This window comes from Desmodus rotundus, chromosome 7 (genome assembly GCF_022682495.2).
Source record: "Desmodus rotundus isolate HL8 chromosome 7, HLdesRot8A.1, whole genome shotgun sequence".
NCBI lineage: Eukaryota > Metazoa > Chordata > Mammalia > Chiroptera > Phyllostomidae > Desmodus > Desmodus rotundus.
In genome coordinates, this window is record NC_071393.1 from 16,384,659 (window position 1) to 16,399,993 (window position 15,335).

Here is a 15,335-nt window from a genome sequence, read left to right on the forward strand (position 1 = left end):
ATAATTCACTAATCATTAAAAAATATTGAATGCCTAATATATACCAAGCACTATACTAAACACAGAAGACCAAAGAAGTATAATACATGGCTTCTGTTTCTAATGAGCTTGTTGAAATTCAATTAAAAAAATACAATGTAAACAAATGAACAGTTGGGTAACAGTGAAAGTGTTAAATAACAATCTGTAATAATAATGTAAGAAAGCAGTCCACTGCTGGTGGGAGTGTAAAATAATGAAACCACTTTGGAAATCTGGCAGGGCACTTTTTAAGAAGTTAAACATATACTTATCACATGATCCCACAATTACACTTCTAGGTATTTACATAAGAGAAGTGAAAATGTAAAGATTTCTTTCACACAAAGATGTGTACACAAATTCTCAGAGCTGCCTTATTCAGAAACGCCAAAACTTGAAAAAAATTCTATTTCTAAATCTAAAACATGATGGTCAGTCTCATTCTGTAAGAGTAAATGGGATCAGTCCTGGCCAGCGTGGCTCAGATGGCCAGAGCGTCGTCTCATAACCAAAGGATTGTGGGTTGATTCCCGGTCAGGGCACACACCTACGTTGTGGGTTTGATCCCTGGTCTGGGTGTGGGCGCATGCAACCCCCAGGCCAGACATGCACGGTCCCAGGTCTGGGCCTGGAGAGGCAACCAGCTGACGCAACCAGCTGATGCTTCTTTCTCGAACTGATGTTTCTTTCTCACTTCCTCTCTCTCTAAAAGCAATGAAAAAAAGATGTCCTCGGTGAGGATACAAAAAAAATGAGTAAATAAAAGAGTAAATCGGATCAAGTCTTGTGAAGGTTTCTATTTTGGAAAAAGCACATATTTTTTGTTGGGAGGAAAATTGTACTACTCAGATCTTTTTTGTCGGCTCCATCTGTTGATTCTGAGAGAGGTGTATGTGGGATTATGGATTTGCCATTTTCACATTTTGTTTTATATGTTTTGAAACTATGTCACTATGTTTCTAAAGATTTATAACTGGCAACTTGTACCTTTAATTGACAGGAAACACCCTTCTCTGTCCTTGTTCATACCTTTGCTTTAAATTTTATTTTGTCTGATACTAATGTTGCTACATAGGCTTTCTTTTCGTAAACATTTTCCTGGTAAGCCACTTCCCATTCTCACGCTGTTTTGTTTTATGTGTCGGCTCCTATAAAATCAGAGCCTTTCTCTTTGACAAAGAGTAACAGTCCATTTGTGTTTATTTTTCATTATATATTTGGACTTACTGCTACCATGTTACTTTATGTTTTCTACATATTCTGTTTCTTGTGTTTTCCCCTTTTCTTAGTTTTCTGGAATGATGGCTTATTGTTCTCTCTCTCACTCTTGTCCTCTCTTTCTCTCTCCTAATCTTGTTTCTATTCTTCTACTGCAATGGTCTTAGAACTTTTTTGTTCACAGGATCCCTAAAATAATTTAGTAAAGGTATACACCTCCCATTTTTAATTTGGCATCTAAAATTTCTCAGGATAAGATTCAGTCGTTGCAAAGGCTGTCATTTCCGACGCACATGAGACATTTTAAAGAAAACTTTTGTGTCACCGTCTGAGATGTGTTCAGTAGGACCTAAATACCATAATTACAATTATCTGCTGTCCATTACCACACGTGTTTGAATATGAGCCGAGGGTCCGGCGAAGAATGGCTGGCTGGAGGTGGGGTTGGCGTGTTCTGGGGCTGCAACAGAATTCTTGAATTCTGCGGATTCAGCTAGCCATTGCTAACAGAGTGGTCACATACATTTTCGTACATGAGAATTTAGCAAATAAGTAAGCATATTGAGGTTAATGGGTACCTGTTTTCTTATTGTCAGAGAATAAAGTTATGAAAAAAGGGAAAGCTGAGATAAACCTTTTGGTGTTAGATTGGAATTGGAGAGTTTACTGTGCACTGATGAGTTTCTAATACATATAGAGAGATACAAAAACAGGTATATATGTACATACATCTATTTCTATATCTTCCTAAATATGTGGCTCTGTATACACATGCACAAAACACGTTTCTGAGTTCTACTCACTGAGAGGACTTAGAAGAAATGACACCCCAGTAGCAATGAGCATATTTTGTCACTAAATGTCATTCTCCACTAAAAGAGTTCAGAGCTCCTTGCAGAAATGACTGATTCATATTTTGTTGCGCCGGAAAGTAAGGATGGGTTCAAAGAATGCCTGGGATGTGTCAGAAAGGACATGTGTCAAAAACAGGCTCCCGTACATACGACATGGATAACCTTGAAGATATTATGTTAAGGGAAATAAATCAGACACAAAGGGTCAAGTACTGTGTGATTCCACTTGTATGAGGTAAGTACAATAGGCAAATTGAAGAGACAGACAGAATAGAGGTAACTAGGGGCTGGGGGGAGGGAGGAATGGAGAATTATTGGTTAATGGGTACAGTGTTTCTGTTTGGGATGATGAAAAAGTTCTGGAAGTGGATCATGGTGATAGTACTACAACAATGTGAATTAATCAATACCCTTAATTGGACATCTAAAAATGGTTACCATGGTAAATTTTATGTTATATAATTGTACACAATAAAAAAAGGAAAGGGCTTCCATTGGCCAAGTCTGAGACAGTTTAAGGATCAAAATAAATAATGTAGTAGTATATTTAAAACATTTTTTATTGACTGATTCTAGAGAGAGAGAGGAGGGGAAAGAGAGAAACACTGATTTGTTGTTCCGCCTATACATGCATTCACTGGTTGATTCTTGTATGTGCCCTGACCAGGGATGGAACCCACAACCTTCATGTATGGGGGCAACACTCTAACCAACTGAGCTACCCAGCCAGGACCTGTAGTAGTAGATTTTTAACCCACAAAGTAAAATAGGACTCCGTGAATTGATGCTAAAATGAATAAATATATAAGAAGGGGAAGTTCTAGCATAATCATAGCATTCCAAATCCCAACTACAGAAGGAACTGTGAGGAAATCATTGTAGCAGTAATTTAGGGAAGAATCATCAATGAATCCTGAAACCGGTGGGTGGAAGTGTAACGAGTAACAGGCGAGTTAGAGATGTCCAAATATCCTCCACAAAATGCTTATTAGTAAGTAGAGTAATAATTAACTTCGCAGTGGAGAAACTTGGCAGACACCATCTTAACTTGTTGGTAAACGTTAACATCACTAGTTACGGGACAGCCAAGACCATGTGCCTCCTGATACAATACACTGAGGGAACGAGGCATCGCTTCCGCGGCATGCCTGCCCAAAATGCATAAATCATGAGGTAACATTAAACGTATCCAAACTGAGGGACATTCCATAAAGTAAACTGATCTGTAAATTTAAAATAAAAAAACACTTAAGGTCAGAAAAGATAAGACTGAGGAACTGATCTCAGTTGAAGGACATTAAGAAGACACAATAGTCACCATATGCAATACTTGAACTAGGACCAGATTCTAGACTATAAAGGACATTATTGGAACAACCAGAGAAATATGAATGGAATTTGGTGATTGATAGTGATACTTTACCTATACATATGCTAATTTCCTGATTTTGATGGTTGTCCTGCTGTTATGAGGAGAATATACCTTGATTTTAGAAAATACATAAACACAACATTTTAAGAGTCATGGGCATCATATCTGTAACTCATTCATAAATAGCTCAGAAAAATTTAAATATATAAATGATATATGTATATGTACATATATACATACACAGAGAGAAAGACTTCTAAGACAAATACAGTAAAAAGTTAATGGGAAGTCTGAGTAAGGAGTCCGGGTGAAAAATATACAGGAACTCTACTATTCTTGCTTCTTTTCTGTAAGTTTGAAATAAGAAAATCAAAAGTTTACTTTTTTATTTTTGTCAATTATATTTTATTGATTATGCTATTACAGTTGTCCTGATTTTTCCTCCTTTGCCCACCTCCACCCAACAGCCCCCACACCCTCAGGCAATCCCCCCATCATTGTTCATGTCCATGGGTCAAGCATATAAGGTCTTTGACTACTCCATTTCCTATACTGTACTTAACATCCCCATGGCTTTCTATAACTACCTATTTGTACTTCCTAATCCCCTCACCTCCTCGCCCCTTCTCCTCCTCCCCCATCCAGCAACCTTCCAGCAACTAACTTCTTTTCTCTTGCTTTTAAGAGTCTCTGTTATCTCTAACCTTTGGCCTTTTAATAATGATGTGTCTTGGAGTGGGCCTCTTTACATCCATCATAATTGGGACTCTCTGCACTTCCCAGACTTGCATGTCACCAAAGTAGGGAAATGTTCTTTCACTGCTTTTTCAGAGAGATTTCCAATTTCTTGTTCCTCTCCTTCTGGCACCCCTATGAGGTGAATGTTGAACTTCTTAAGTTGTCCCAGAGGCTGTTTATACTATCCTCAGTTTTTTTTTTTTTGGAGTCTTTTTTTCTTCTTGTTGCTCTGCATGGTTGTGTTTTAGTTCCTTATGTTCCAAATCATTGATTCGATTCTCGGCTTCATCATTCTGTTGTTTCCCTGTAAATTGTTCTTTATTTCAATTAGTGTATCGCTCGTTTCTGACTGGATCTTTTTATGAGGCTGAGGTCCTCACTAAGTTTCCTGAGCATTGTTATAAACAGTGTTTTGAACTCTGCATCTGACAGATTGCTTATCTCCATTTTGTTTAGTTCTTTTTCTGGAGTTTTGATCTGTTCTTTCATTTGGGCCATGTTTCTTTGTCTCCTCATTTTGGCAGCCTCCCCGTGTTTGTTACTATGCATTAGGTAGAGCTGCTTTGACTCCATGGCTTGGTAGTATGGCCTAATGTAGTGGGTGTTCTGTAGGGTCCAGTGGCACAGCTTCTCCATCACTCAAGCTGGGTACTTAAGATGCACCCTTTGTGTGGACTGAGTACACCTTCCTCTCGTAGTTGAGCCTTGGTTGCTGTTGGCAGATCAATGAGAGGGTTTTACCCAGGCCCACCAGCTGCAAGGACTGGCTGTGACTACTGACCACCAACCTCTGCCCTCCATGGAGGATCAGCTGTGCAGGGGCAACAGCTGTTCACTGGGTGTGCTGGCCCCGGGGTTTTCTGAAGGGCCAAAATCAGCCCCCACCTGTGTTTTGCCTGGGGCACCCTGCCTGAGTTATAAAGCAATCTGAGATGGCTGCTGCTCGTGCTGGGTTTGGCAATTCCAGGTGAAGCCAAGCTGTGACTCTAATCTGTCTGCCTCTAGGGTTTGCTGAAGACAGCTGTTGCTTGTTTGATAGGATTTAGGAGACAAGATGAGCCATTCTTAGGGAAAAGCAGCTTGGGTGGGCCAGTAAGTTGGGTGGGGTAGAGCCTCTGAATCTCCAAGGAGGGTCCAACAGTGTTATCCAGGTTGATGGAGTCTCAGATAGATATGGTACCAGTCTACAGGCTCTGTGGGAAGAGGGTTCAGCAAAAGGACAGTGGCCTCTGCTCACCCTGATGTCAGACACGTCAGTCTCTCCCTGTATACCAATGGTGCCCTTCAAGCTGCCACCCTGGTGCTGGAGCTCAGAGGGAGTGAGTCTGAGTAGGTGAGTCCGTGTGTGGGTTCCCCAAGAAGAACTGCTTAGGGCTCCAGCAGCCTCCTCCATTGACTCAATGCCTGCTGGTTTTTGCCACCAGAAGTTGTAGAGACTTATCTTCCTGGCACTGGAATCCTGGCCTGGGGGCCTGGTGTGGGTCTGGGACTCATCACTCCCAAGATATTCCTCCTGAATTTTTATCCACGTGGGTGTGGGGCCACCCTGTTCCGCATCTGTGCCCCTCTTACCTGTCTGGATGGATGTGGTTTCTACAATTCCATAGTTGTCAGATTTCCATTCAACTTGATTTCTGACATTCCTGAGTGATCGTTGTTTAATATCTTAGTTGTAATTTTGATGTGATTGTGCAAAGAGGCGAGCCACGTCTGCCTATGCCACCATCTTGACCGGAAGCCTGTACAAAATCAAAAGTTTAAAAAAGTACTAACAAGTTCTTTTATAAGAACCTGTAATTTTCATTTCTCTTTCTCTTTTAAGTTATAGTTCCATTCTACTTTATAGGATTTTATCCCAGTGTAATATAGTTTCATACTTAAAAGTCTATTCTTGATTATCTAATAGGCTACCCTGCAAAAAAGTATATGTATTTAAGTATTTTAAAACTTTCTTTTTATTGTAAAAATAATTCTGCATGAAGCTATCATAATGAAATTAAAATAAGATAGTTTATTAAATTTTGATAAAGTTTATCAAAACAATATACATTCCTAATTTTTGATGAATAATTATTAAACATAGAAAGTAAAGTTATATTGGAAATATATCTTTGGCTTCATGTGTCAATGGATTAATAGTACTTATTGCTAGAATGAGACCGGATTTGGCATCAATTTTGTTTTATTTTTCATTACAAAAATGTAGGTGCCCAAAACCGTTGTTCACATACCTAAGAGGATGAGGATGGAAGGCATTCTATTTTAACAATGTCCTTCAATTGTTTGAACATCTTTTGAGTTAGAAGCCAAGTCACATAATGATTCATCAGTAAAAATTTTTGTACTGAACTCACAGCTGACAACTCAATTTTGTCTTCCTTCCATTTTCCTGAAAACAAAGAATGAGAACTGATGGAGTTGGGAAGGAATTTGATACTCAGTGATGAGGGTCATTTTTTTTCTCAATACCATCACCAATAGCTTGCCTGGCCTATTTGTTCGGAACCCCAGCGGTTTCTCTATGTCAGGACCAGGTGCCTTGGAAAGATTCAGCATGAGTGAAAAGAGGGTCTCCCCTCTGCAGGATGCAAGAATGGTGACTGAAAAGAGGGGCTGGGAAGAGAATCAGCTTGAGAGACACCATTCTCAGGCATGTGTATCTTGGAAAAGAGATTTTATGCATGTACCCACATATGTGGCTTGGAAAGTTTCTTTGTGCCCTTAGGGGTGCGTGCACATTAATTCAAAAGTCACTATTAACACATATATTTATTCTAATAGTGTCTAGTATTAATCATTATGCATATCTTTTCGCTAAAGGAGGCAGGAACCTTAACACACTTTTATTTACCTTCTTTCTCTTTGTTTACCTGTGCCACCTCACACTGAAATATCATCTAGACCAGGGCTATCCAATAAAATATAGTGCAAGCCACTTGTGTAATTAAAAATTTAGCAGTCAATTAAAAAAAAGAGGTAAAATTAATTTTTTAAAAAGCAATTTAACTCAAAATACCAAACATACTATCATTTCAACACGTAATCAATATAAAAATGATCAGTGAGATATTTTACATTTTTTCATACTAAGTCTTCAAATCCACTGTGACTTGCATGCTTGCAGTGCATTTTAATTCAGAGTAGCCACATTTCAAGTGCCTAACAGCCACACACAGTTAGCAACTGCCACATTAGAGCACTCTTGAATTTTAGTTTCCATCTGTTACTGGGTTTTGTAACAGATTTGTAACAATAAGTGTTGCATTGACACTTATTTAGACTTAATGATTTACTGCGTCTCATCATTGTTTTTTTTACATTTCATGAAGACTAAGAACTTTGTATTTCATGTGCTTTAGAGCTCTTATCACAAGTGCCTAGCAAATGCTTTAAAATGCTAATGGCATCTGATGCAAGAATGATCAGATTAGTCTTAACACGGAGGATCTGAGACTGTTCAAAGGTCTGCATGTGAGTGCTGGAGACTTCATAAATAGCAATCTGCATTGTGTCAAATTACTTTAAAACTGGCATGATTTTAAGTTTTATCAGAAAGATAAAAGCCTTGAAAACAAAACTGAGGGAGTCGGTTTCAACATTCTTTTTCTACCCCATTAAGCAAGACCAAAATGCAATCCATCCAACTTTTCCCCTCTGCACCAGCAACTTGGGCCTTCTCCACATGGTTTCTCACTGGGCCCTGGAGGCCTCGTGCATTTTCTTCTTATGCCTAAATGATTTAAATTTCTTTTTAGTTTTCCCGGGATTTTTTTCACACAGTGCCAGACATTCTCTTGGCCTTCACAAATATTAACTTAATAAATAAAAGGTTGCATGACAATTACATGACTTAGAACACCTTATAGATTTCCAAGGTCCTCTACTCTTAAATGTACAGTTTTCAACCAGAAGGAAAACTTCTCCCAAAAGGTCTGGGAGACCGGAGGCGACTCTCCTACCCGTGCAGGCACGTCAGGACACATGGAGCTCAAGGCTGACCAGAGTTAAGGAGGCGTGCTTCTTTGTCCTGGGGAGTCTGGGATCATCACCAACTCTTCCTGTCCATAGAAGCAGCGTGTGCTCAGGGAGCCGTGAGCTGGACCAGCTCATTTAAAATAAATTGTCACTGATTTCACTTTGCCTATTTGGAGGAAGAAAATACGTGTTGGGAGACTTCATGGGAATGAAGGAATTGTGGGAATAATACCCCTGGGAATAACAGAACCGGTGCCCCTTTAAAGGGCCTGCGTATCAAGAGATTGAATTGACTTAGTTCCTTCCTCCCATCCTGTTCCCTCCCCACCAAAATATAATTGAAGAGCTAATCTAACATATTAACGCTGTAGAATTGCCTAGAACTAACTCTACCTTTTCACTTTTTGCAGGTATTCCAATCGCTGGTAACGAGTTTACTAATCGTTGCCTCCCTAGAATTTAGAACTGTGCTGAGCAGAGGAAACAGTAACTACTTGTATTGCTTTGTGACTCTAGGGAACTTAACAGTTTGTAATTTGCTTTTAAAAAGTAAACTTGTATGTGTGTGGTATTTTCTTGGGTTTTTCCATGTTAGTATTCGAGTGTCTAAATTGCTCCCTAGCTGCTAACCCGAGGGCCCCTCTTTCTCAGGGCCGTTCTTTCCCCCACTGCTCCTTCACCCCCATCACGCCGCAACCGCGGAGTATCAACCTTGAACTTCCTTTCGTTTTTACAAGTGCAATTATTTTTTTCTCCTTAAAAATATTACATATGCTCATACTAGAAGACTTAGAAATGCAAAGAAAAATTAAAACACGTGTATTCCTGCCACTCGGAGATAACATCTATCGTTTTTAGTAAGCCCTTACCATGAGCTAAAAATGTGCGATCTCATTAAATAAAGGCTCTTATTTTGCAGAATTTCTTTACAGGCTTTGTTTTCCAACTCAAGGCCCGATTCGGCGCTCTCTCGACTCTCCGTCTACTCGGGAGTACGAAGTGGCGCAGGAGTTAAAATTCTATCAGCCAGAGGTAAAAATCTGCTCATCCGTCTGGAACTCTCTCAGTTTGGAACAAAATCGTCATTCCGAGTAAAAATGCGTCAGCCTAGGGAGAAAACTAGTTCGCTATGGAAACTCCGCCTAGCTCCTGCCATGCGGGTCCCGCACCGGCCATGGCTGGCTCCTGCGGGTCGCCGAGGGAAAAATGACCCCGCGCACCGCCGCCACGCTGGACACTTTGGCTCCGCCCCCGCAGGGCCCTCATAACCAATAGGCGGCAAGATGCGCCGTGCGTCACACGGCGCTGGCCAATCGCGGGTGGCCACGACCATAGAAAGGCTGGGGCGGCACGGCCGGAAGGCTGGGCGGTGGCAGTGCGCATTGGAGTAGACACTCTTGGGCTATGGTCGTGGTGGCATCCGCGCAGAGCCCGGCCGCCGGGGCTCCCAAAGTGCTTCTACTGCCCAGCAAGCCCACCGCTGCCGCCGGAGCCCCGGCCGGCCGGAATATGCCACTCATGCTGCCAGCGGGCCAGCGAGGGGCCAGCCCAGAGGCAGAGAGCGGGGGGCCAACCCAGGCGCGAAAGCGACAGCGCCTCACACACCTGAGCCCCGAGGAGAAGGCGCTGCGGAGGTGGGCGAGGGACCCGGGTCTGGGACCGGATCCGACCCTGGGGCAGGGGTCTGGGTCTGGATCGCGCCGCGCTCGGGCGCCCTTGGCCGGGCCAGTCTGGTGCCAGCGTGGCGCGGGGCGGGACAGGAAGTCTGGAGTGCGGGGATCCACCACGCTGAGTTGAGTCCGGGCTGCTCAGGTCTTTTTTATTTCCCTCTTGTCTGTCTCATTAAGAGATGCCTAGAGCAGGGGATGCGGGCACCTGGGTTCTAGGCCCCCTTGATGTGTGACCACAGAAGCAGCTTTTCTGAACTTGGAGTCGAATAGACTCAGTTTACCGACTGTATGTTGAGGAGCAGCTGAAATGACAGCTGTTGAAAGGGCTGTGAGCTCTGTGTGGCTTTCTAGTCAAACTCAGTCTCTGCGGCCTCACAACGGTAATTAGTTCTTGAGGTCGTTGGGGAGATGAGGAGGGCAGTGCCTATTACTTAACTGAGTAATGCTAGTTCTTTCCTGAGCAGTGTGCCCTTTGTGGTTTATTAAGTGCCTCCGCCAGCTGACTCGGCTCCGGCCTAGGATCTGAGATCCAGGACTGTCTAGGGTCTCAGCACTAGAGGGGAAGGCATCAGCCTCTCCCCTGTCTGAGTTCTGTTTGCGGAGAGAGGGTTTCTGTCATTGCGCAACTGAGGCCATCACTAGATTTAGATAGTCCAGGTTGATCCCGCTCGGGAGAATTGGAGTCAGGAAGCAACGGGGGAGTGGAAAAGGGAGGAGGAAATTTCTTACGCTGCAAGATGAGTAATATGTGTGTCCAGCCCCCATGCTGTGGCCGGAATGAGACCGAAGTGGATGACGCAAGGTGGGAGAGAATGAAGCAGTTCTTCCAGCTAGATTGAAAGAAGGCTGTATTTTTGTTTTACTTTATGGAGGGGAAGAGCCTGAAGTGTATTTTACCATTAGTCTACCGCATACTGTAAATTGATGTGAAAGCACCAGCTGGCCAAGTTTTCAAATAAAGATATAAATAAGGTTTGAGATGACTCAGTGTGGTATATCCCTTCTGTTCCTAGGAAACTGAAAAACAGAGTAGCAGCTCAGACTGCCAGAGACCGAAAGAAAGCTCGAATGAGTGAGCTGGAACAACAAGTGGTAGATTTGGAAGAAGAGGTAAAAATACTTAAGGCTAGACTCTTCTCTTTTATCCATTGCAATATCCTTCCTTGATAAATGTTCTGATATTTGTTGCCCATCCCAAGTTGCTTCGGTCCCTTTAGAATAAAATTGAACATGTAATTAAAAGTTAAACTAATTAAGTTAGGGTAGATAGGTAGTTGGTTAAATGGTGAAGTTTGATGAGAGAATGATTGACCTTCTGGCATGTGGTACTAGATCTGTTTCAAAGTTGGTGAATTACAACATTACCACAATGTTTATCAAGTTAGTACTAAGAAGTTATTAAGAGCAGATAGGAAATCATTGCTTAAATCTGAGCCCCTTCCTGGCTTGGCCAAAGTCCACTAATGGTTCCCTGTCCCTTTTAGGGGCCACCTAATCTTAAATTGTTGCCAGTTACACATCCTGAATACATAAGGGTTATTTATATTGTTTTTATTTCTTGTTTTACATATTTTGATTTTATGGTCTACTTTTATTACCTGCCAGTTCAAGATAGGATTTTTTTTTAACATGTTTAAATTTAAAACTACAAGTCACCCTTTGCTGAGGTCTATATTAGTTGGAGGCATTGTGTTATTTGTGACCCCATGAAATGCCCCTTCTTAAATAATTCACTTTTAGTGATTATGACCATGCCTTCTAATACCTAATATGAACTGGATAAGGATAGTTTTTCTAATGTAGAAGGAAATTAATTGTAGTGAAACTTTATCCGGTGTGTTAAGTGAAAGAATTAGATGTTTTAATAGCCTCTTATGAACTTTCTTCCAGAACCAAAAGCTTTTGCTAGAAAATCAGCTTTTACGAGAGAAAACTCATGGCCTTGTAGTAGAGAACCAGGAGTTGAGACAGCGCTTGGGGATGGATGCCCAGGTTCAGGATGCTTCCGTAGAAGAGGAGGAAGAGACCAAGGTAAGTGTCTCCTTTATTTGGTGCCGTATGTGAGACGTGACATGGTTTAAGTTACATGGCTCTCTAACCGGAAGTGCTAACAAATGTTGCCAGTAGCATGTGCCAGCCAGTAAGATGTGCTCGTAGTAAGGAGACTCAGAATGAGCGCCAGTCAAATCTTGGAGTGTTACTAAATTTATAGTAGCTTTTTGATGAATATGAATGAGTGGGGAAAGGATGCATTTTCATAGTGATACTTCTCTGATGGAAGATTTATGGCTTTTAGCCCTGGCTGGTGTGGCTCAGTGGATTGAGTGCTGGCCTGTGAATCAAAAGGGTCTCCGGTTCAATTCCCAGTCTAGGGCACGTGCCTGGGTTGTGGGCCAGGTCCTCTGTAGGGGGTGCTCAAGAGGTAACCACACATTGATGTTTCTCTCCCTCTCTTTAACAAAAAATAAAAGGATTTATGGCTTTTAATCTGTGGATTCTGTTAACTTCAGTGACCATGCTTACGTGGTCTAAGATCAACAGTAGGGCCGTTCCACTCTGCAAAGGTAGTAGTATTCAAGACAAACTTTAAAATAATTACTATCCCAAAAGATTCAGGGCCTAATTTACTATAGTACTGCATTACTTAGGGACATTACTACAGAGACTATCATTAGGATATTATTTAAAAATATCAATCCTAGCCCCAGTTGGTGTGGCTCAGTGGGTTGGGTGTGGTCCATAGACTGAAAGGTCGCCAGTTCTATTCCTGGTCAGGGCACATGCCTGGGTTGTGGGCTAGGTCCCCAGTGGGGGGCATGGGAGAGGCGCCTGATCAGTGTTCCTCATGCACATTGATGGTTTTCTCCCTCTCCTTCTCCCTCCCTTCTCCCCTCTCTGAAAGTAAGTAAATAAAATCTCAAAGAGGAGAATAGTAATCCTGCTTGAATCTTTGGGGAGTAAAAAATGTTTCATAGCATATAAAATTACAATGAAAAGTCAGTCTTACTCCCTTTTCTCATCTTTTCTTGAGGAGGACTCAAGAAAATGGAAATAACAAAGGTAAGGGAAAGATTTCAGCTCTAAAGATTAGTTTTCTAACTTTCTTGAAGGTTGAGAATCACGTTCCCTGTAAGCATTTTTCCTTGGGGATTCTCAGCTGTTTGAGCAATTTATTCACTTTGGTGTTTCCTCTCAGGGGGATGAAGCGAGGCCGGTGGCCGGGTCTGCTGAGTCCGCAGCACTCAGACTACGTGCACCTCTGCAGCAGGTGCAGGCCCAGTTGTCACCCCTCCAGACCGTCTCCCCATGGATTCTGACAGTGTTGACTCTTCGGACTCTGAGGTAGGGGTTATTTGCATTTACTAAAGAGCTGTGTAACATCTGTTTGACGCCCAGTATCCCTAACCGGACAGATCAGGGTATAAGTTAGCTTGGGGTGGGTTAAGGGTGAACATCTACCTTTCAAGGTAATTCAAAGTAAATGGATTTGGTGGGTTGCAGAGGGTTTCATACAGCATAATGATTAATTTACATTGTGGAACCTAGTACTCAGTATTTTAGGTGGGTTCTCGGGTGCGTTCTAATAGTTGGACTCCATTTATTTTTTTCCTTCTTGTAGTCTGATATCCTGTTGGGTATTCTGTTCAACTTGGACCCCGTCATGTTCCTCAGATGTCCTTCTCCAGAGCCTACCAGCGTGGAGCATCTCCCAGATGTCTACTCAGAAGAACCCAGTTCCTTACCCGCCTCCCCTTCTCCATCACTGGGGTCGTCATCAGCCAAGCTGGAAGCCATTAATGAACTGATTCGTTTTGATCATGTATATACCAAGCCCCTAGTCTTAGAGATACCCTCTGAGACAGAGAGCCAAACTAATGTGGTAGTGAAAATTGAGGAAGCACCTTCCAGCCCCTCAGAGAAAGATCACCCTGAATTAACTGTCGCAGTGAAGGAAGAACTTGTAGAAGATGACTTCATTCCAGAGCTGGATATCCCAGATCTGCTTTCATCCAGCCACTGCCTGAAGCCATCTTCCTGCCTAATGGATGCTTACAGTGACTGTAGATATGAGGGCTCTCCTTCCCCTTTCAGCGACATGTCCTCTTTGCTTGGTGTAGACCATTCTTGGGAGGACAGTTTTGCCAATGAACTTTTCCCCCAGCTTATTAGTGTCTAAGGAATGATCCAATACTACCCTTTTCCTTGACTATTATACTGCCTGGAAGATAGCAGAAGTGGCTTTTTGTGCTGCTTTCAAAAGCCAAAGTAGAAGGTACATAGCAAAGAATGTCTATTCAAATCTCACAGGTCACCCCAGGTATTATCTTTTGACATTCAGCAGTGCAAGGTACTCAGATATAGTACAATAATGCAGAATTATAGCTTTTGAGGTTGTACCTTTATCTTAAGGGCAGCAGTGTGCCCTAAAATACTATGTAGAGGACATCAGACAGGGAATTTATGAACGGCCCTTTGTCATTTCTCTCTTCTCAGCATCCCATGCTTGCCTCCAATTTTAGGTCCTTTAGTTTGCTTCTGCAAGCAAAGAGAAACCTTCCTGGGGGGGCTCCTTTTCCCTCATGTACAGTTCCAGTAAAGATCAAGAATCTTTTATAAAGTTATAGAAATTTACTATGTAAATGCTCAATGGAATCTTTCCCTGCTAGTGTAACTTCTGAAGGTGCTTTCTCCATTTATTTAAAACTACCCATGCAATTAAAAAGTGCAACGCAGTGTCTTTGTTCTTTGATTTTCTTGGACCTTGTCTTACGTTCCCTCTAGATGTTTCACTGTTTGCCATAGTAGTGATTTACCCAACTTCAGTAAGCATGCCAGTTTTTAGTGACTGAAGATTTTTTCCCCCTTCATTACTGCCTGCTCCAATTCCTGGTGGCCATAAGGGATATAATCTACTCTGAGCAGTTACTATATTTCTGAGACAGTTTCTTCAGCCTAACAGACCAATATCACAGCTAGTAAGTGGCAGAGCTAGAACTCTTAACCACTGTTTTGCTATACCATCTGATGTGAGAGAAGGACATGCCATTAAATATCAAAGTTCTCTTGCAATTTTTAAAGGAATTAAGAGCGTATTCTAGAATCAGACTCCCTGAGTTTAACTCTGCCACTGTTAGCTGGGTAACCCTGGATGTCCAATATCACTTACTTCCCTATCTGTAAAGGGGCATAATAGTCAGTATCTCTAACAGTTAAACAATTCAAACATGATAATATAAGCATTTGGATATGCCAGGCACCACCCCAAGCACTCAGAAATTAGCTATTATCACCTAATCCACTTTGGAAGGATTTTAATCTCTTACAGAATTAGATACACTCTAGAACTTGTTTCACTAAAGAATGAAAAATCCCAGAAGTTAATACAATCCCCAAACTAGAGACCTGATGAACTCATCATCCTTCACGGTACACCTCTTCCGTGGGAATCCTCTTAAAGAGCTTCCTTACTTAAAAACATTTCACCTA

General features: G+C 41.9%; 1 protein-coding gene and 1 long non-coding RNA gene across 3 annotated transcripts; one reads left to right on the forward strand and one right to left on the reverse strand.

Annotated features, from left to right (window-relative positions):
• Positions 1 to 3,858: 3,858 nt before the first annotated feature.
• LOC123480402 (uncharacterized) lies at positions 3,859 to 9,463 on the reverse strand. Of its 2 annotated transcripts, XR_008427340.2 has the most exons (4): positions 9,048 to 9,463; positions 8,163 to 8,344; positions 6,435 to 6,592; positions 3,859 to 5,942 (listed from the first exon to the last, which is right to left on the reverse strand). It is a non-coding gene; the product is annotated as an uncharacterized lncRNA (long non-coding RNA). The 2 variants fall into 2 exon arrangements; XR_011651416.1 differs by having other exon boundaries at positions 8,163 to 9,463.
• A 58-nt stretch (positions 9,464 to 9,521) lies between these two features.
• On the forward strand, positions 9,522 to 14,582 carry XBP1 (X-box binding protein 1). Its single transcript, XM_024566903.4, is given in 6 exon segments — positions 9,522 to 9,812; positions 10,862 to 10,958; positions 11,739 to 11,879; positions 13,045 to 13,080; positions 13,083 to 13,190; positions 13,468 to 14,582. Coding segments are annotated over 6 exon segments (1,170 nt in total). The 5' UTR covers positions 9,522 to 9,582; the 3' UTR covers positions 14,026 to 14,582.
• Positions 14,583 to 15,335: the final 753 nt, after the last annotated feature.